Source organism: Melanotaenia boesemani, chromosome 13 (genome assembly GCF_017639745.1).
Source record: "Melanotaenia boesemani isolate fMelBoe1 chromosome 13, fMelBoe1.pri, whole genome shotgun sequence".
In the NCBI taxonomy this organism is placed as follows: Eukaryota; Metazoa; Chordata; class Actinopteri; order Atheriniformes; family Melanotaeniidae; genus Melanotaenia; species Melanotaenia boesemani.
The window spans coordinates 35,108,915-35,129,595 of record NC_055694.1 but is presented as its reverse complement, the minus strand read 5'-3'; the positions used below and the strand labels follow the sequence as shown (position 1 = coordinate 35,129,595).

The following is a 20,681-nucleotide window of genomic DNA, read 5'->3' as shown; positions in this document are numbered from 1 at the left end:
GCCAAATAGTGTTGAATGAGCATGAGAGGAGACTTTAAACACGCTCACGGCCGGGTTGATGAGCACGCAATCGCGTCCAGCTGCAGCTCCGGGTTGTTGAGCCAGCTAAGACATGAAGGTCATGTACAGAGATCATGCTCGATTTTCACAGAAACGATGCCTTTCATTGTTTTAAAGCCGGCGTGTCCTCGGGTCGCACCTCCTAACTATGCAAACAGCTGGCCGAGCGCTGGATCAAAGTATTTTCAGCTGCTGTTTTCAGAGCGCTACTGTGACCATGTAGAACATGATTTAATAGGTTTTAAAAACGTTTTTTGGGATCTTTTGTAATTTGGTTTATGGCTCTTTATAGACAAACAACAAAAATAAAACAGCATTTATGAGTTTTCTTCTTGTTTGTGTTGTTTCTGATGGTGGGAGGTCAGTGCAGGAATGCTGCAGTTAGATACAGTGGAGAGTCAAGGATCAACAGTTAGAGGTGCAGGCTAGCATTTCACACACAAACTGGTCCTGTTGTTCAAATAAGTGGGTCTACTTTTTGTCCTGTCTGATAAAAGATGTGATATAGAGCTGTGAGCCACTTCTTTATATCTTTGTGCAAAACTAGTTCATACAATTTTTATAATGAACGTGGAATTCCACATTTGTTAGGAGCACCTTTATTCTGCAGCAGGCTGCAACAAACGGATCAACTAAAGGTCCAGGTGCATCACAGGTCCTAGTTCAGGTCTCTGCTGGATTTGTTCCAGTGTCTTAAAGACACCACCTTCAGACCCTGTCTATCTGCAGCTGTTTTAAGGTTTGAAACTAGTTTTGTCTCCTTTCTTCACGTTCTTTAGAGCACACACTGCACACCAGGCAGAAATATGCCAGGTTTTCAGCTCAAAGCCTTTAGAGAAATGCCAGGTTATGTCTTTGGAAGGCCTTTAGAAAGCCTGGAAAACTATTGCTCAAGACCTTTTTAAAATCTAAATAACATGAAAGGGTGGCAGATCTATGCTTTTCACAGTACTCAAGGTTCTAACCAGTAAAACAAGCCACACATGGCATCTCATCCTCATTTAGCTAAAGTTTGCAAAGGTCTTAGTAGCAGCAGCTTTTTACAATAATTATACTGCCAAAAATATAGTGTAATAAATATTATGTTCACAGGCAGTTCAGTTGAAAACATGAATGTGGAAATGCAAAGATGTTGGTGATAAATTTACTTTAAACTACTCACCATTTCTCTTCATGCTGTCCACCTCAGACTTCCAATACAAGTCCTGTCATCTGCAGAAATACTCTGATTACTGCAGCTGTGGGGAGAAGAAGCTGAGTACAGAGAACTGGTCGGGCAGATTGTGAGATGGTGCAGAAACAATCAACTCATCTTGAACACAAACAAAAGGTGATTGTAAATTTTAGAAGGAACAGGTGTAAAGAAAACATTACATGCTGGGAGAAGGAGGAACACGAAGACTAAATGCAGCACAGAGGCGCCTACAACAGACAGAGCAGACTCTAGTTTTAAGGAAGCTGAGATCATTCATTGTCTGCACCAAGATGTTGCAGATTTTCTGTTAGTCTGTTGGTTAAAGGTCAATCTGCTGGGGGAGATGGACGAGCTGTTCTCATGAAGAAGAGGGAGTTTGATCCTCCATGAAGACCCGTCGTCAGTACTGACTCAAACCTGATTGAACTAATTAAATTTCCTGCATTTATAATTTGTTCGGTCACCCTCCTGGCACCCATGGCTCTGATTCTACTCCCCTAGCTGGGAGGATCTTACCTGGAGGACAAGTAGATCACCATCTTCCTGCACACAGTGAAACATCTGCTCATCCCTTTCTTGTCCAGTGTCTGTTGGTCTTGCAGTCTAGTGCACGCCAAGAACTTTGAAGCTGTAAGACACATCCTGGATTCTGGTCCACTAAATTACCTGGCTAGTTCTCTAACTGCTGCCCATCAACCATTTTCTTTGTTTTTTATGAAATGTAGTATTTCACTCTGCTTTTACGGTGTTACAGAAAACAAGTAATTAAAACCCCAAATTTAGTATTTAGCTGTAGTATTATAGTGCTGTACATATAAATTAATAATTATGATCTACTCTTGTTCAGTTCAGTTTATAATTCCTAAACATGAGCTTTATTTTTTGGTAAAGTAGCTAGATTTAAAATTTCTTATCACTTATTTGAATTTAGTAGACGTAATATCTCTTCCACTCTGGTTTTGTCTGGCTCTGCCTCCTCCTGGCCTCCTGGGGGCGCTGTGCACACCCAGCAGGTCAAAGTCCATCATGGAAGTCAGCCGGTGAACTTCCGGTTTCTCTGTGCACGCTTTTCTTCCGCGGTTTTGTCAAACGAAATCCTTACGAAGAGACACGCCGGCGTACCTAAACTACTGACAAGATGAGCAAAGCGCATCCCCCAGAGTTAAAAAAGTAAGTTCGCAATCTTTTTAAATTAACCCCGCGCCGTCAATGGTGATTGTGCGGCTTGTTTTAAGCCAATTAGCTATGCTACATTAAATTCAATGGTTCAATGCTAACATTAGCCTTTTTGTTAAGCGGCCAACTGGACCGCCTGTTACCGGATCTAATATTGTTCTCACTTTTCTTTTTAGGTTTATGGACAAGAAACTTTCGTGTAAGTATCATGTTAATCTTACATTTAGACAATAAAACCATTTTTATTTGGCTTTTGTCACATCGAAGCATTAGCTTGTTGTCAACAGTTCTGAGATCAATCGTCTAATCGTATTTTTATATGTATAAATATTGTTTTACATCTGATATTTTCAAACCCAGTGATATTCAGTTTGCCACACTTAAAGAAGCAGCTATTCGTGTTATTTGATTATCTAAATCCTGGTGCTTAATTTAGCTAGCATACCAACTCATAAATATTTTTTATGACGTTAGAACACATTATTTAGTTAGTTCAGCTATGGCCAGGCTTGTAAATACATGTAGACATGCTAATCTGCCCCAAACTGTCTTAGATCAAAATGTTCAGCATCAGTCCAGCACACACCACACAGTGTGGTGGAGAGTTGGATTTCTTCATGTGTCTAACCAGTCTAGATGCTCTGATCATGGTGCAGAAGAAATGGAAGCTCCTAACAAAATAACCATTTGAAATGATTTTATTACATAAATATAAATAGCAAAACATCTGATACATGCAGTATGTACAGAGGGTTTTTTAAGATAATCATGTCAGTACTAACCAGCCAATTGTTAGACATTTTTATATGACTACAATGTAGATGGAAAAAGCTTTAAAATGGGCACATCACAGAGTCATTTATTAAAGTTCAATCACTTCCCCCTGTTGTGCTTGTTTATTGGAGCAGGGAAAGTGGTCTAAGGGGTTTAAAGTAGCTCTACTTACCTGTGGAGCTTTCTGGAAACATACTGTTTTTGCTGCTGAGAGACACATTTAACTCTAGAAAGAAATATTCTCACTCCTTCCATCCTTCAGTGAAGTTGAACGGAGGCAGACATGTGCAGGGCATCCTGCGAGGGTTTGACCCCTTCATGAACCTGGTGGTGGACGACTGTCTGGAAATGGGCCCAGGAGGACAACAGAACACCATTGGCATGGTGGTTAGTACCCAAGGACATCATTCTTTATATTTGTTTCTCAGCAAATGTGTTAAAAAGCCTACCACCTGTACTACAGAGTTGACATAAAACCACCGTAGAGGCGCTAGATCACCAGCTACATTAACCTGCTGTTTGCACCGTGAAAACAGATATGAAGTACATTAACTGTCATGTAGTTATAGAAATATAACTCACCTGACATTAAGTGCCTAGCAAAGAAAACAAAAATCTCAGACTTTTAGTACAAATGTGTTGTACGAAGCAACAGAATAGTGTGATTGTGGAAGGTGAGGCGGCTGGGTCGGGTCACAGCGGCGCTTCTTCTCTCTGAGGCCAGTTAATGAATTTTCCTTTGTTGTTCGTATTTAACCTCGTCATCACCAAGTCACCATTTTCTCTCTGACTGTTGCTACATCTCTAAAATGTAAAATGTCTTGTTCTCCTCACAGTGCACAGCATCAATCTTGAATATCATTTGTTGCATCTCTAGTTTTAATGTATTTAAGCAGATTGTGTACACGAAACACATTCAACACTGTTTCTCTCCTGAAACGGACGTTTTCATCCATTTAATCTGAGGTTTTGTCTCTCAAAGGTCATCAGAGGAAACAGCATCATCATGTTGGAGGCCTTGGAGAGAGTATGAGAGGAAAGAGGTGGATGCTGATGGAGAGAATGAGCTACACCTTCATACACTTTTGTTTTAGTTTTTTATTGAAGAGACGGCTTAGCAGTTTTATTTCTTTGGGCTGTGAAATGTCTTTATTCCACTTCTCACCGATGTTCTGAATTTTTTGTTTTTGTGAATAAATCAGTTTTTCCTTTGTATTTGTTTTTGTGGATTCACTTCATAACAAAAGTTAATACTTTTAACATGGAACACTGAGAAGAGACATGTTTCACATATGATGTGATCTGCATGTGATCCTCCAACAAAACAGCTTTGTTATTTTTTATTTATTTTGAGTTTTTGGGGATGTTGCCTCTAACATTATGCTAGGGGGAAGTGGTAGCCTAGTCTAGTCGGTTGGGTCTACAGTGTGCCAACAGGCCAGCGAGGCACACTTGACTCCTCCCAACTTCTCGCCAGGTACGAAAACATGGCAGCCCACTGCCCTCCACTACATCTCGAGATGAGCAAATCCAGAGCTGAATTTTCCAATCAGGATTAATAATCATTATTACTACAGCTCACAGGTACTCAGGACTAAACAAGAGTTAGTGAAATGAGGGGGTGCAATAACTTCCTGTAAGGTGCAAACAAATGTAAATACAGCATTTAGAGCAAAAAACTGCTTCTATACCTCCAATAAGTTCAGAGGCCAATGTTTTGTATGACACCTTTGTTCCCTCCATCGGACCCGTTGAGATCCTGGTTCTGGGTAGGACCCGCCCGTCCATCAGCCCCTTTGGTACTGAGTTTTAGTCCAGTTCTTAAGTGTTTTGCCATGAATGTGTTTCTCTTCCGTCAGAAGATGAGGCCTCAGCCAGCAGCAGCTGGATCAACTCAAGGTCCAGACTGAAGATATTTTTTCACCCCGTTTCTTACCAACATCATTTTCGTCTTCATGTGATGAAAGACATGAAGAATAAGGACCAACATGATTTATTTATGTCCAAAACTAGACATCAGACCTCAGCCAGTAGATGTCGTAGTTTTGCTGAGCAAATGTGATTTTACCATCACGACATAAAAGCTGAATGTAAGTACCGCTGCCACAACACACACACTCAGTTTTTAATGCAGCATATTCACTCACTGTCCTCTTCATCGGAACCACCTTCTAGCACCGGGTCGTCCTCTTCATCGGGTCCACCTTCTAGCACCGGGTCGTTCTCTTCATCGGAACCACCTTCTAGCACCGGGTCGTCCTCTTCATCGGGTCCACCTTCTAGCACCGGGTCGTTCTCTTCATCGGGTCCACCTTCTAGCACCGGGTCGTTCTCTTCATCGGGTCCACCTTCTAGCACCGGGTCGTTCTCTTCATCGGGTCCACCTTCTAGCACCGGGTCGTCCTCTTCATCGGAACCACCTTCTAGCACCGGGTCGTCCTCTTCATCGGAACCACCTTCTAGCACCGGGTCGTCCTCTTCATCGGGTCCACCTTCTAGCACCGGGTCGTCCTCTTCATCGGAACCACCTTCTAGCACCGGGTCGTTCTCTTCATCGGGTCCGCCTTCTAGCACCGGGTCGTCCTCTTCATCGGGACCGCCTTCTAGCACCGGGTCGTCCTCTTCATCGGGACCGCCTTCTAGCACCGGGTCGTCCTCTTCATCGGGACCGCCTTCTAGCACCGGGTCGTCCTCTTCATCGGGACCGCCTTCTAGCACCGGGTCGTCCTCTTCATCGGAACCACCTTCTAGCACCGGGTCGTTCTCTTCATCGGAACCACCTTCTAGTACCGGGTCGTCCTCTTCATCAGGACCTCCTTCTAGCACCGGGTCGTCCTCTTCATCGGGACCGCCTTCTAGCACCGGGTCGTCCTCTTCATCGGAACCACCTTCTAGCACCGGGTCGTCCTCTTCATCGGAACCACCTTCTAGCACCGGGTCGTTCTCTTCATCGGAACCACCTTCTAGCACCGGGTCGTCCTCTTCATCAGGTCCACCTTCTAGCACCGGGTCGTCCTCTTCATCAGGACCTCCTTCTAGTACCGGGTCGGACCTTTTTAATCCTGGTGTGATAGATGAAGCAGGTGGTGGAAACCTTACTCAGAGGTTTTCTCCATATCGACATGACAGCATCACACAGCTGCTGCAGGTTTGTCGGCTGCATCCATGATGAGAATCTCCCGTTCCACCACATCCCAAAGCTGCTCTACTGGACTGAGATCTGGTGGCTGTGGAGGCCGTTGGAGTCCAGTGAACTCATCGTCATGTTCTAGAAAGCAGGTGGAGATGATCTGAGCTTTGTGACATGGTGCATTATCCTGCTGGAAGTAGCATCAGAAGATGCTCCACTGTGGTCATAAAGGGATGGACATGGTCAGCAACAATACTCAGGTAGGCTGTGCTGGTTAAACCAGGACACGTTGGTACTAAGGGGCCCAAAGTGGACCAAGAAAATCTCCCCCCACCATTACACCAGCAGCAGCCTGAAGCGTTGATCCAAGGCAGGATGGATCCATGTTTTCATGATGTTTCCAGCAGATTCTGAGCCGAGCATCTGAATGTGGAGCTGAAATGGAGACTCATCAGACCAGCAACGTTTCTCCATCTTCTATTGTCCAGTGTTGGTGAGTGTGTGTGAATTGTAGCCTCAGTTTCATGTTCTTAGCTGGCAGGAGGCACCCGGTGTGTCTTCTGCTGCATCCTGGTCCAGACAACTGCTGCTCTGGATGTTTTCTCTTCTTCAGACCATCTCTGGAAACCCTGGAGATGGTTGTGGGTGCAAATCCCAGTAAATACTCAGACCAACAACCACGTTCAAAGTCTCTTAAATTACCTTTCCTCCTCATCCTGATGCTCAGGTTGAACTTCAGCAGGTCGTCTCCACCACGTCTACATGACTCCATGCTGCCACGTGATTGGCTGGTTGGATATACGTGTTCATGTTGAACATGTGGACCTGTGGCTGGTGAGTGTAAATGACAAAAATTGGATAAATAAATGTATTCCTTGCTAAAAACTAATAAAATATTTTTCATTAAAATGGTTAATATGGTATTTAAAATCTCACATTATTTCTTGTGACAAAAAGCTTTAATAATAATTTGTTCTCAAACCTGTAATATGCGCGGCGACCTGCAGGGGGCGCGCTCCTCTTTCATGCACTTCTTTTAAGCTTTATTTTGACAGCGAATTGACGTCAGCGCGGATGCGTCACTGTTAACGTTTCGTTTCGTAGCCTTTTGACGGTATGTGGAAAGTAGCAATGTCGGATGAGGTTGGGAAGGCGATACAGTCGGTGCTGGAGCGCGTGAACCAGGCGGCGGCGCGGAGGCCCAAGGTAACCGCGGCCCGGGAGGCTCTGCTCCGCAGCTCAGGGTCGGAAAAACAGCGCTGCAGAAGCACGAGCGGTTATGTAAGACTGCCATAACATCTCAACCTTTGGATGGGAGACGGTGTTGCTGGTGGCAGCACTTTCATAACAGCACGCGTGATTTAAAGTGGCAGCGTAACGATGCTTGGATTCACACATAATGCGTGTGCACGCGCATTTGTGGGCATTATTGTGTTGATAGAGGCCATACTTTGTATTATTTTACAACTATAAATGCATGCTTTTCTCCTTGCACCATAGCTCTGTGAAATAAGTGGAAACGAGTCGCTCGTTTATATCAAATCAAGGTTATTTCAGTGGAAGCACAGCGCGTTTCCACCGCCACCCAGACGCGTATCTGGCTCCTCACTAAGAATTTAAATACAGCTAAAAATGTCTAACAGCGCTGCAGCAGCAAGTGTTATGATTATTTTTGAAGAGTATTCTGTCCTTCCTCAGACACTTCCGGCTGTGTCGCCCCGCCTCGTAGCCGTTAGCAAGACCAAACCCCCAGAGATGATTGTGGAGGCCTACAGACAAGGACAGCGCAACTTTGGGGAAAATTATGTAAGAATGAAATGCTGCATGATCTCCAGCATGGAAAGAAAAAGTAGAAATTAACATCGTCCTCGTGTCTTCTCCCAGGTTAATGAACTTGTGGACAAAGCTTCAGACCCTTTGGTAAGTCCACATTTCTTTGAGAGTTGAATGGGTTTGCTTTCACGTCAGTTTTTACACCACTGCGTTCCACCACATCTAGATTTTAGAGTCGTGTCCAGACATCAAGTGGCACTTTATTGGACATTTGCAGAAGAATAACGTGAATAAGCTTCTGGGTGAGTGACATCAGCTCTCATCCTCTCTCTCCCTGGAGACGCATGTTTGTGTGAACAACAAACCACCTTCTTCTCTGTGTCCAGGTGTTCCTAACCTCTTCCTGGTGGAGACCGTCGACTCGGTGAAACTGGCCGACAAGGTCAACAGCTCGTGGCAGCGCGTCAGCGGAGCCGGCAGCCAGAGGTTAAAGGTCATGGTGCAGGTCAACACCAGCGGAGAGCAGAGTGAGTTCTCCAGCTCAGACCACAGCAAGGCTGGCTGAGCGGAGGAGAGAAAGGATGGAGGGATGGAAGAAAGGATGACGGAGGGATGGACTGTGGATGAGGAAGAGGATGGAGGAGAGATGATGGGTGGATGACAGATGGATGAAGGAGAGGGGAGAATGGAGGAGAGGGAGGATGAAATGATGAATAACAGATGATGGATAGATGGAAAACAGATGGGAAGGAAGGATGGCTGAGAGATGGAGGGAGACTGATGGAAGGATGAGGGAAGATGTATAAATGTTTGGGTGAAGCAGAAGTAAAATGGATAGATGGATTAAGGAGAGGGAGGATGGAGGGATAGAAGATGGAAGGGTGAATGAAGAGTTCGATAGATGAATGTAAGGCTGTTGAAGGATGGATAAGGGAGAGGAAGAGCTGACAGACGGATGTAGGGAGGAATGAAGGAATTAGTTTAGAGGAAGTGGAGCGGCAGGTTTTCAGATGAACAGGAAGTTAACCTCCAGTATTTGTTGTAGGCAAACATGGCCTCCCTCCAGAAGAGACGGTCAACACGGTGAAGCACATCTTGTCTCAGTGCTCCGGCCTGCACTTCTCAGGACTCATGACCATCGGTCGCTATGGCTACGACCTAACCCTGGGCCCCAACCCCGACTTTCAGGTACAAAAGACGAACCTCTCCTTTACACCGGGTGCGTGTGCGCCACGTTCAGGGTCCACGAGATCACAAACTCACAGGAGGAGTAGAGACACGTCATGTCTTCATGGTTCAGCAGCGCAAATCTGCACGGGGGCTTTTATTTTGAAAAATACTGGAAGCTTTTACACTGCTCCCGTGTCTGATTTCCTGTCTGCCCCTATCGGAGATGCAGAAATTGACGCATTCTGGGTGCTTGAAGCGTCGAAAATAGACTCTGTGTGTAAATTTAGTGGAGCGGCGCGACAAGGCGCTTCTGATACGCGCTGAGGCAGTGGGAATCAAACCGTTGACTAAAACGGCTGCGAACAGCAGCGGAGGCCGCGGCACAGCCGTAACATGCCGCACACGCACCCGGTGTAAAGGAGGGTAAATACCCCATGATGAAGGTGTGGGCCAGAATCAGGAGCCACAGTCTGAATCAGTCATCCACCCAGATTCACGGAAACTAATCTGATTACGTAATTAGCTGAAAGCTAACAGCCGAAACCTGCCGAATCCCAGCGAGGCGCGTCCAACTCGAGCATCCTCAGCTGCAGGTCACACAGCAGGACGAGCAGCAGCAGAGAACCAGGGTGCATCTGGGCTGGGTTCATGTGTGGTCTCTGCTGGTTGCAGATGTTGCTGACTCGGAGGCAGGAGGTGTGCGACAGCCTGAAGCTTCCTCTGGAGGAGGTGGAGCTCAGCATGGGCATGTCCACGGATTTTGAACATGCGGTGAGTTTTCATCTGTTTCTGATTTTCCCTTCGCAGGTGATTTATAAGGAGCCTCAGGTGTCTTACATCCTGCCCGTCCACGTTAGTGCTGGACTTTTACATCTGCTTTTAGCTGATTTGAATTATTTCATCTAACTGTCCCTCATATGTAATTTATTTAGTTTTTAATGTTGTTTGTAGCACGTTGGTCAACTTTGTTGTTTTTAAAGTGCGTTATAAATAAAGTTGCATTTGCATCCTCTTTCTTTGGAAATCAACCAATTTTTCAAATGTGCTTCCAACATAGAAATCTTTAAATTAGAAGTATGAGGTGGTAGCAAGAACACAAACAAATAAGAAAAATAAAAAGGCTAAAAGACCCAAAGAAATCAAGGAATGCTGTAGTTTAGTCTGAAACGCCTGCTGACCAGAACAAAACGGCCTTTTTCTCTTGACCTGGGGCTGAACAGCAGTCAGCTGATTTTCTATCTGCAGCGTCATAAAACTCCCTCCACGTCACGTCTGCAGCGAAGGAAAGGGCTGTAACTACAACCTTCCCACGCAGACAAACGTTGTAAAAACACTTCTTCTTTTTGCAGTTCAGCTTCATAAACAGCATTTTTATGATTTCTGTTTAACTGCTTGCTGTCATGTTTTTGCCTTCATGCCCTCCCTCCTTCACCGAAGATCGAAGTGGGCTCCACCAACGTGCGAGTGGGTAGCATCATCTTTGGTAACCGGGAGTACCCCAACAGCGCAGCTAACACTCCGAACCCCAGCCCGATGCCCAGTCCGGCTCCCAGCCCCGAGAAAACCTCCAAACTGGTGTCAGAGGAAGCTGCCAAGAAGATGCATCACCTGACTGTATCTGAACACTAAGCGGAGCTTCTGCAAACACGTTAGCAAAGAAAAAGTCTTAATATGGGAGAGCATGATGTGGAGCTAGGATTGCTGACTTCTAGCACATTTCTAAAGAGAAGTAACACATTCTTGACTTTTTTGTGCCCTTTTAGCTCTTTAAGCATTAAAGAGGCATTTTATTCAGAATTAGTGACTTTTCCTTCTTAAAGGTGTCCAGCAGGTGTCGCTAACCGCCAGCGCTCCGCCTCCCGCCACATGGCAGCGTTGGTGAACATGGCTGGATACAAACTGCAGAAAACACACTAACCTGAGGAAGATTGTAATGGTTTGTTGTGCTGATGTTGTTTTCTATCTCTCCGACCGAACATGTGCGTCCAGGTCAGAACGATGAACCGTTTTCATCGTTCGCTTGAAACAAAGACTTGATTTAATAAATCATTTATCCCTTTATAATGAAACTTAGTATTGTGTGTTTGATATGGTTTCATAAGATGTGCCAAACGTGTCAGATCTTTATTCTTGATATTAACTGGGACGTTGTGGTGTGTTTGGTGTCCGTGCCGTGTTGTTGGCGCTGGGAGGGCGAACCTATGCAAAGTGTTGATTTAGTCTGATTTTTAAGCTGCTGCTGTGACGTCGCGGCGGTTTCTTCCATGATGTCACCAGCGCAGCGTTTTTCTGTCTCTGTAAAATAAACTGTCAGCGAAAAGAAGAAAACCGTGTGGTTGCTGTTTGGTTTGGAGTCTGGCTCTAGAGGACAAAGCCAAGCAATAAATCTCACTGTTGGGAATCTCTGCCTTTGCTGTGTATTTCTTATTTTTTCAGGGCAAAGTGGCACAAATTACTAGACAGACACCCGTCTGGTCCAAGTTAGTATTTTTTATTAAGCACATGACATCCAGATCACTGTAAAACTAATTCAGTGCAGCAGCAACTTAAAACCTGAACGAAGCTGAATAACAAACGCCGACAAAAATGAAGAACTCGGCAATAAAACATCTTCCAATGCTACATAAATAATGAGACAACTGAAACATGAGGATGAGGACTTGTGTGTCATCAGGTTTGTGTAAAAGCCAGTAGAAAAGCTGCTATTTACAACACAGGCTCTTATTAAAGCGCCACGCACTGTATTTACAGAGCGATCCAGCGGGATGAAAGGACCGTCTTTATTTTAAACTTGTTTCACATAAACTCGAAAACGATGTCTAACCCCGGAACGCGACATATCCCAGCCAGCACCGCGGGCGCGTGCGCTGGACAATGATGCTGACAACCTGCGCTCATGGGCGTGTCCTTGCTGTTCCTTTCACACGCCCCTCCCCTCCTCTTCATCCCTACTATGACGTCCCTCAGAAGTTTGAATCAGTGGTGACTTTTATGACTTTAAATTCCACATTTGGTGCATAAACGGAGACAAAGTGTCGAGCTCCAGGTTTGCGTCTTGCTCGTCCACCAGCGCTGCTCAACAGTCGAGTACCTAACAAAACGATCAGAGAGCTTGACTGGACATTTAACTGGGTTAAATGTTTACCAATCAAGAATGACTTTTGAAAGCAGCGTCAATTAAAACGACGACAGCAGAGCCGAGTCGGCTGCTCAGGTCCAGTCCTCTGGTCTGGTGGGACACGGTAAGTACGGAGCCACATCCCCGCGGGACGTTTCACGGGAAGTTTGTTCGTGACCAGTCCACACCATTCTGCGAAGCCCCTGTAACAAGGCAGACCGCGGTAAAACATGAGGCCACCAACAATGGAATTGGTTCAATTTTATAGCAAACATACGTTTTTAGATAGAAAAGAGCTTTTCTGCAGCAGTGGAACTAAATATTGGAAAGTAAACCTTTCCAGCTTTAGTTGAGGAGATTAAAGTGAGTAAGTGGAGGACTCCGTCAGCTCGGGGCTCGTCAGGCATCTACAACAAAGCGAAGCTACCATACGAGCAGCATGGGCCCATTTTTCAAACATGTAGACTCAGCGACTGCCTTTCAGATTTAATTCTCACCACCAAAAGGAGGAAAGTCTAAAAGCAAACGAGTAAAACTGAATCCCAACCGTCAGAGGACGATCCCAGCCGGGCCTCCATCGGTTCTCCTGCAGGTCTCAGCCTCTGTTGTAGATGTCTGAGGAGTAGCTGCACAAATCAACCTCCACCCGTTTCCTCCCAGGCTGAAATGAAAAAAACTTTCTTTTATCACGACAATGGAGCTTTTCTCAAAAATGAGATTTCAGCATAAAAATGTGTTAAAGTGCGCGCGGACACGCGAAGGGTTGACACGGCTTGTTCAGGTGAGGGAGGAAACTGGACTCGTGTGTAAATGTCTCCTCTAAGCTGCAGTTTAATTAGCTTCATCAGGAAAAGTCTCCTGTTCCTGACATGGTGGTTAAAGATGACATGTTCGGGGTCAGGGCCAGTCATTTATTTGCATCTGTGCCGGAATAATGAAAACAACTAAATTATAAGACATTACTGGGTCATTTTCTGTAACAATGGACATTTTTTCCTGTAAGGATCACAAGCAAAAACAGAAGGATGCGCACTGCTAAGGAGAAAGACGGCTGGAATGTGACGCTGAAACCCAAAACCTTTACAAGGGAAAAAGGACATTTCCCAGGACGGATCGGTGGGCTAACTGGTACCACTCAAGGTGAGACCACGTCTCCTCCTGGATGTTGCTGTGCTGAAGGTGGGCGTCTCCTTGTTCAGTCCAGCTTATTTTTACCTGCAGCAGCTCAGACGGAGCTTACACCAGCTTTTTGGCCTCAAAGAAACTCTTCAGGTGCTTCATCTGCCAGATTCCAGTGACGATGAGGATGAGCGTCTGAGCGATGGACCACCAGAGAACCCGCTGGTTGGTGCTCTCGCTCGTCATGCGAAACCTCTCCTCGCGATACTGCAAACACACCAATCAGTCATCACAATCAGCCGTCGGCTTAAAAACACTCGCTGTCCTTGTAAAGAAGGTTTTAACTGACCCTCTGGTAGTTCTGCTCCTTCTGGATCTGCTCCACCTGGTCCAGAAGCTGTCGCACTCGCAGCTGCAGCTCAGTCAGTTTGTCCTTCGCTGCAATTTCAGGATAGTTGTTGGTATGTTCTCCAACCTGAATGTCCAAATGCACTCTCTGCAGCATCAGAGGAGAGGGGACAACGTCAGCAGACTTGGATCAAATGACTACAATAAAACTGCTTCCAGAGCAGAAAATGAACCTGACCAAGTCTGAAGAGAACATCTTAAAGCTACTAGATAATCTGAGGGCTGAACTAATTACTAATGGTAGGGCACAGGGGAAAGAGAGGTCACTGATGGTGGATTTTAGGAGATCCAGCAACACCTGTTTCAATACAGGTGTGAATGTGGAAGTGGTGAAGGGTTACAGATACCTTGGAGTGCATGCTGACAGTAAACTGGACTGGGTTAAGAACACCGCTGAAGGGCCAGAGCGTCTCTATTTGTTAAGGTGGTTTAACGTCTGCCAAACGCTGCTCAGGATGTTTTATGAGTGTGTGTGGCGGGTGCTATCCTCTATGCTGCAGCAGGCTGGGCAGGCTGAGTGTTGCAGACACAAACACACTGAACACACCAATCCACAAAGCCAGTAACGTGGTGGGATGGAGCTGGACTCTCTGATGGTGGTGTTGGAGAGGATGTTGTCCATGATAAAGACAACACTGAACAATACCTCCCACTTGCTTCACAACCTGCTGATCAGCCACAGGAGTACGTTCAGAGAGACGGATACCACCTCAATGCTCCACTCAACCACACAGGAAGTCATTCCTACCTGCAGCCATCACACTGTACACCTCCTCCATGTAACATCCACTGTTATACATTTACACTCTGCTCTACATTTACTTTCTACTGTCTAGCATACTGATGATACATACTCACTGCAGGACTGATCCTGGATCTGTTGTTTAGATGTTTTATCTATTTATTATGTTCTTATTGTGATTTTGATCTTTATCTTATCCGTTCTTATTTGGCATGGAGCGACTGTGTGCGCCGTTTCCTCCGGGATTAATAAAGTTTTCTGATTCTGATCCTCGAGGAGGTGTGAGCTGGAGTAGAGGAGAAGCAGGTCAGCCAGATGGTGGGAATGAGGGAGCCTGGACGAGATGGGAGCAAGCTGTGGAGCGCGAGGTCACGTGGACCGAGCTGTGAAAAGCTGAACCCCATCACATAAAATTCTTGATCCACGCAGTCTGCGACGTGCTGCTTAGCCCATCTAACCTCTCTACTTGGGGAGTGCAGAGACACCAGCCTGCCCTTTCTGCCAGAATAGAGGAACCCTGGAGCACATCCTCAGCCCTGGGTGAAGGCGCTACCGCTGGAGACATGACCAGGTCCTGAAGGCCGTAGCGGATGCTCTCTGCAGTGGGATCAGCCACAGCAAGAGCCTTCGCCCAGTTAGGAACATCATCACTTTCATCAGAGCTGGGGAGAAGCCTGCAGCGGCTGCCCGAAACACCTCCCCTGGCCTGTTGGCGACGGCGTGTGATTACGAGCTGAAAGTTGACCTGGGGAAGCAGCTGAAGTTCCCAGGAGTGGTAGCCAAGACAACGTCAAGGCCAGACATTGTCCTCACCTCAGCAGCAACCAAGCAGGTAATTCTCCTGGAGCTCACTGTGCCGAGGGAGGACCGGATGGAGGAGGCCCACGAGAGAAAGAGGGCAAAGTACTCGGAGCTGGTGGAGGAATGCCGGAACAATGGTTGGTGGGCACCATGCCAACTCATCCAAGTGGGATGCCAAGGATTTGTGGGCCGATTCCTCTGCAGGGACTACAAGATGCTGGGCATCACAGGAGCCAGCCAGAGGAGGGCCATCAAGTTGGCCACCGACGCAGCAGAGGTGGCGTCAAGGTGAGGCGTGGCAAGTAGGGTGGCGTTACCTGGACACAAGCTGGGGCGCCTGGAGGAGGGGGCCCGAAACCCCCTGAGATTCCAGGTTACATCACTGATGATGTGTTCAGGGGCACCATAAGGTGTATGTAAGAACCATACAGATTATCACAAGCTACTCAGCCTCTAATAGATTAAAACTGTAGAAAATGTTTTTACATGAGCAGTTTTTCTCCAATTCAGCTAAATCAAAACAAACTATTACTGCAGATTCCTGCACTAAATCTACTGCGGAGACATGAAGCCAAGTTTCACTAAAAGCCAACGTGCCTCAGCTGTTCTCCGTGTGCTAAACATCCACTGCGGTGTTCTGGAAAGACCAAGACCCAACTGGAAAAAGCTGCGATGGGACATCTCAAAGAGATCTACTGACACTGCTCAGACCCATGAACGTGGAAGGAGTCCGCTCATGTCAAATAATGACCTGGGTGGTCCTCAGAGTAATATTCAGGTTCATTTAAAGAGGAAACCACGCGGCATGATGGAAACCTGGTAAACTGATGGGAAAAGCTTAATTATCTCAACATAACAGTCAGGATGCTTCTATGTCAGGAGAGTTTAAATGAGCAGGGTGTGAAATCAAGGAAATCTCAGCTGAAAAGCATCCGCTTGTTTACGACGGCCTGGACCAGTTTTCTGATTCCTGCATGTACGCGGACGCTCACAACCAATAGATAAATCCTACAAAACTGACATTTATCCCAGGAGCTAAAGGCCATCTGTGTTTTGAAAGATCATTTTTTACAGTGTGTGGGATCATAAAGTTTTTAGTCACAAAGGTGACGTGAGCTGTTAGATCACCCTGGTAACACGACGAACATGTGACCGGCTCCAGACAAGGCTATGTTCAGGTTTTTGATTTAAATCAGCCGTGAGAAGAGCTGTTCTGTACAGATTTTTATAATATTAAGAAAAATAGAAGTTAGGCTGACAGATTATTCTAGAGGAGGTAAAATGTTGAGGCAGCGGTCGTCTTCATACCAGCTTCCCTCCTGCAAACAGAGCCATCTTTGTGGAGTTGGAGTGCAAACAGATCTGGTGTTCTCCAGGAGTGTGAGAAGTAAACGTGAAACGCCCGTCCGAGCCATACTGCCGAGAGAGGATGATCTGGAAGAACAGTCAAGTCTTAATATTTGGTTTTTACCTTAAATATGTGGCCGTGTTCTGGAAAAATATTTACCTTAGTGTCCGGATCCTTGATCTCGACATGCATTCCAAGGCCGGGGGTGGAGGGGAGGAAGGAACTGGTCTGTTTGTCCCACAGCTGAGTCCTGTACTTCCCTGCCAGACAGACGACACGCAAACATCTCTTTAGGTGATCTAGGTATCATTCAGAGGAACCTTCACAGAGCCAGCAGAGTCATCACAGCAAACCGTGCGTCTAATCCATCACACGGACCTCCATCAGGAAGGTACACGAGAGTTATCCTTTAAAAGAACAGTGATCCAGGTTTAAAAAACTAAAATCTTAAAATATGATCCATTTTCCATTTGATTTAGAGATGAAGACGGTCAGTCTGAAACCAACGACCCTCTGCACAGAGAAGGTTCAGGCCTAACCTTCCCTTCATTACCACGCACCGAAGTCAGTTTCTTATAAAAAGGTTTCAAAGCAGGAACGATGGGTTGTCACACTGAGTCCTTGGAGGGAAGAAGGTCGGTGGTAGCACAGAAATATCCAGCATCCCAAATAGCAAAAAAGCTTTTTCTTCCTTTTTTTCTGGTTAAATAATTTATTGTGAGGCGCTTTGAAGTACAACCACATGTGACGTTCCACGTACTGCTTCACATTTTTTATTTCTAACAACAAATAAATTAAAATGCAACATTAAAAATGAAAAAAACACAAGTAAAACACGTACTGCACACACACGACGACCAGACGTGTGTGTGCACTTCTGAGCTGCTTCGTGGTGCCTTCACATTTTCCTCTGAAGTTTTGCCCGAACTGACAAAGTGATCTCATGTCTCTCTGTCACGAACTTGTAAGTTTAAGAAGCCTCGAGATTCCAGATTTAAAGATGGCTACGCCCGGTACCACCAGCACGCCGTTGTTGTCTTTATTAAAATGCTTTTAATAAACTTTGTGCCCGTTAAGTTTCTCGTGTAAACAGCAGCGAGTTGTTATGAATAATTATGTTTTCACGGCGGGTCAGTGCGTGGTTTGTTAATCATTTTCACCAGAGTTTGAAGTTCTTCGTAGATGCTCACAGACTGGCTGTTTTGGAGACGTCCATTTTTTTTGCAGTTTGTGAAGCTGCCCGGTAACGACGTCACTACGAGACACCTGGAACGCACCATAAACCAGCCCAAGCCAAACAGTTCAACATATAAATGCTCTAATCCAGTCCTGGTCTTTTAAGGGCCACAGTCCTGCAAGCTTTAGCTGTTTCCCTGCTCCAACACACCTGACTCAGATTTATTAATTAAATATTAACTGAATCTCCTCAATAGCTTGTTGTCAAGTTCTATCTACACAAGCCTGTTAATCTGAATCAGGCGCAGTGAAGCGGGAAACATCTAAACCCGGCAGGAGAGCAGCCCTCCAGGCCCAGAACTGGACATCCCTGGTCTGCGAAGGCTTGGCGCTAGTGGTTGCAGAACTATGGTCAAAGCAAAAATGCAACATAAAGGATTAACAAAGCTTTTTACTGTGCTTCTTAGAATTCATGGAAACTAAAAAATGAAGGTGAGAAAAAAATGTAAAATGGAAACATAAGAAAAGTGAATATCTGCTCACACTGAACTGCACGTTTCAGATCCAGCCCTTTTAAATGAGTAAACAGGAAATGAATCGGGTCTCTTATTAAAGGGGAAAACGGCTTCCAAAAAGCATGTCAGAGGATAAAATCAAGAAGTTTCAGCTCAGAGTAGGCCTGACCACCATCTTCTCCATCCTTCATCTCCACCCAACTTCAAGTTCAAATCGTGCTGCGTTCATGTACCATGGAAATCTAAGTTGTAGCTCTTTAGCTTTGTTATGAACAGCAAATTTTCATCACAGTCATGTAGTTTACTGAAGGAGGAAAATACCAGCACAGCGTTATTCTGACTAGATAATCACACGCCTTTGATTGAGTTCTTTTCTTAGTTGATGCTGGCAATGGTGATTCCCTATCCTATAAGTTTTTAGATTAGCTACACCTTTATTTATCCTCTGGGAAATTTGGTGTGGTAGACAACTATATATAGTATACACAGAACCTAAATAGAAAAACACACACTCATCTATATGAACATAAATACAAACCAAAGATAATAGTGCAAGGGAGAAAAAGAGCAGTTATAGATACTGTACAACAGAAAGATGCCAAATTAACCAGTTATTACCGTTTGCCTCTAAAAATGAATGAAACACTGAGGAATGTAACTCCAGGGGAGCCCCGAGTTTAACAAGCCAATATGTGACTGAGCTCTGGAACATGGCATTTACCTGGTTTATTAACTGGGTGTTAAATATGTCCTGTGATGCTGTGTTTTAAAAACCTGGGCCAATTCATATTAGCCTCAATCTAGATACTGAATACTCATACAGTTATATTATGCTTCAACGTTTACTGAAAGTAAATTGTGTCCAAACTGAAGTCTGTATGGTAGATTGAGGTGTAGGTCAGTTTATAACTGAGGTGAAAGGAAGGGTGGATTGATGTCCTGTGGCTCACTCCAAGCCCTTTAAAAACCAGCTGCTCTGAACATTAGAGTGAAGACCTTGGTGAAGGTGTATGCTAATGCTAATTTAAATCTACAAAATAACTAACAATCAACTAACAAATCAGACAGAAAACATGTTTGCTTTAAATCATAGTAATTAGTTCAAATAGATTAAACCGTTCTTTGTCATCAATGTTCCTAATCAATCTTTGCTACAACCAGCTGTTAGCCTGCACTGCTAGCTAGCCGCGCTAAGCTAGCCGCCTGCTAGCTTACCAATAACCATCGTCTCGTCAGGGATTTCTTCAATGAAACATTTCTTCTCGGTCTCTCCTATGTGGAAATACAGCGCGAAACTTGGAAAAACCCAAGTTATTAGGAGAAAGGCTGCAACAGCAGGGACACGGAGCATCATGTCACCTCCCTCTCTCCAGCACACCAGCAGAGGAAGCGGTGACGCTGCAGCTGCATGACGTCATGTGCCACTGCGGAAGGAGGAAGGGGATTTCCTGTCATCACGAGAATCCTTCGCCCTGAGTTCAGCCTCACAGCATTTGCCTTAAAGATAAAGCTGCATAAATAAACTCTCGATTAGCTGCTTTCACAAGTTTGAAGCTGTGTAAGATTTTGAAGGATTTCTTTATTTACAAAGAAAAAACACAAGGTGAAGAAAGGAGAGGAAATTCAACCATATTCGTCTCATACACAGTCTGTAATTTTGTGGTCTTAAGATGAGAGAAATTTTAAAAAGTCACTTCAATCTCTGTAATTTAATTTTTGTTACATCCACCCTTTCTTCAGTGGCGAATTAAACACAGAAAATCATTTTTTTAAAGTGTATTAAGAACACTACAAATTAATTAAATTACTTAATAACGTGTTAGTTTTTAAATTAGCATCCATCTTCATTACCCCATGTTTTAAACTTGCAAACTTTTCCAGCACCTCCATTATATTGTGAAGTTAATTTTATTTTCAGTTCTACTAGGGAGTAGCAGTGCATTTTTTCTATGTCACATTTTTTTTATTATTATTTATATTCATCAGAATTTGTACAACATTGTGTAGAGGTGCAACGAACAGTGCAGCGAAGAAAATAAAAATATATACAAAAAACATAGGACTCTACATCAAGTACAAACAGCAATGTAAGGCAAGTAGAGAAAATGGAGCAAGTATTTAAAAATAAAGGAATTTTGATATATTTGAGGGTATTCTTTTGGCACACTCCGATTTA

General features: G+C 44.8%; 3 protein-coding genes across 4 annotated transcripts; 2 read left to right on the top strand and 1 right to left on the bottom strand.

Moving 5' to 3' along the window:
• The first annotated feature begins 2,266 nt into the window (after positions 1-2,266).
• snrpg (small nuclear ribonucleoprotein polypeptide G) lies at positions 2,267-4,420 on the top strand. Its single transcript, XM_042003241.1, has 4 exons — positions 2,267-2,425; positions 2,608-2,630; positions 3,468-3,592; positions 4,188-4,420. The coding sequence occupies exons 1-4, from the start codon at positions 2,394-2,396 to the stop codon at positions 4,236-4,238; spliced, it is 231 nt and encodes a 76-aa protein (XP_041859175.1). The 5' UTR covers positions 2,267-2,393; the 3' UTR covers positions 4,239-4,420.
• Positions 4,421-7,395: 2,975 nt separating this feature from the next.
• Positions 7,396-11,679, top strand: LOC121651224 (pyridoxal phosphate binding protein). 2 transcript variants are annotated; one of them, XM_042003238.1, is made up of 8 exons: positions 7,396-7,541; positions 8,034-8,141; positions 8,220-8,255; positions 8,335-8,410; positions 8,495-8,635; positions 9,154-9,296; positions 9,951-10,049; positions 10,716-11,679. In XM_042003238.1, the coding sequence occupies exons 1-8, from the start codon at positions 7,452-7,454 to the stop codon at positions 10,905-10,907; spliced, it is 885 nt and encodes a 294-aa protein (XP_041859172.1). In that variant the 5' UTR covers positions 7,396-7,451; the 3' UTR covers positions 10,908-11,679. The 2 variants fall into 2 exon arrangements, with proteins under 2 accessions (XP_041859172.1, XP_041859171.1); XM_042003237.1 differs by having other exon boundaries at positions 7,417-7,616.
• A 78-nt stretch (positions 11,680-11,757) lies between these two features.
• tmed4 (transmembrane p24 trafficking protein 4) lies at positions 11,758-19,927 on the bottom strand. The gene is made up of 5 exons (XM_042003240.1): positions 19,721-19,927; positions 16,974-17,074; positions 16,775-16,900; positions 13,865-14,011; positions 11,758-13,782 (listed from the first exon to the last, which is right to left on the bottom strand). Exons 1-5 carry the CDS (start codon positions 19,857-19,859, stop codon positions 13,633-13,635), a joined length of 663 nt encoding a protein of 220 aa, XP_041859174.1. The 5' UTR covers positions 19,860-19,927; the 3' UTR covers positions 11,758-13,632.
• Between the last annotated feature and the right edge of the window lie 754 nt (positions 19,928-20,681).

What these genes read in the sequence shown, in the direction of transcription:
- LOC121651224 (XM_042003237.1), top strand. Translation starts at nt 7,452, where the DNA reads ATGTGGAAAGTAGCAATGTCGGATGAGGTTGGGAAGGCGATACAGTCG. An exon ending in GCAGAAGCACGAGCGGTTAT is followed by an intron (nt 7,617 to 8,033) that starts GTAAGACTGCCA and finishes GTCCTTCCTCAG; the next exon opens with ACACTTCCGGCTGTGTCGCC. An exon ending in GCAACTTTGGGGAAAATTAT is followed by an intron (nt 8,142 to 8,219) that starts GTAAGAATGAAA and finishes GTCTTCTCCCAG; the next exon opens with GTTAATGAACTTGTGGACAA.
- tmed4 (XM_042003240.1), bottom strand. Translation starts at nt 19,859, where the DNA reads ATGATGCTCCGTGTCCCTGCTGTTGCAGCCTTTCTCCTAATAACTTGG. An exon ending in TGACGAGACGATGGTTATTG is followed by an intron (nt 17,075 to 19,720) that starts GTAAGCTAGCAG and finishes TCTGTCTGGCAG; the next exon opens with GGAAGTACAGGACTCAGCTG. An exon ending in TCAAGGATCCGGACACTAAG is followed by an intron (nt 16,901 to 16,973) that starts GTAAATATTTTT and finishes CTGTTCTTCCAG; the next exon opens with ATCATCCTCTCTCGGCAGTA.
- snrpg (XM_042003241.1), top strand. Translation starts at nt 2,394, where the DNA reads ATGAGCAAAGCGCATCCCCCAGAGTTAAAAAA. An exon ending in CATCCCCCAGAGTTAAAAAA is followed by an intron (nt 2,426 to 2,607) that starts GTAAGTTCGCAA and finishes TTTTCTTTTTAG; the next exon opens with GTTTATGGACAAGAAACTTT. An exon ending in AGAACACCATTGGCATGGTG is followed by an intron (nt 3,593 to 4,187) that starts GTTAGTACCCAA and finishes TGTCTCTCAAAG; the next exon opens with GTCATCAGAGGAAACAGCAT.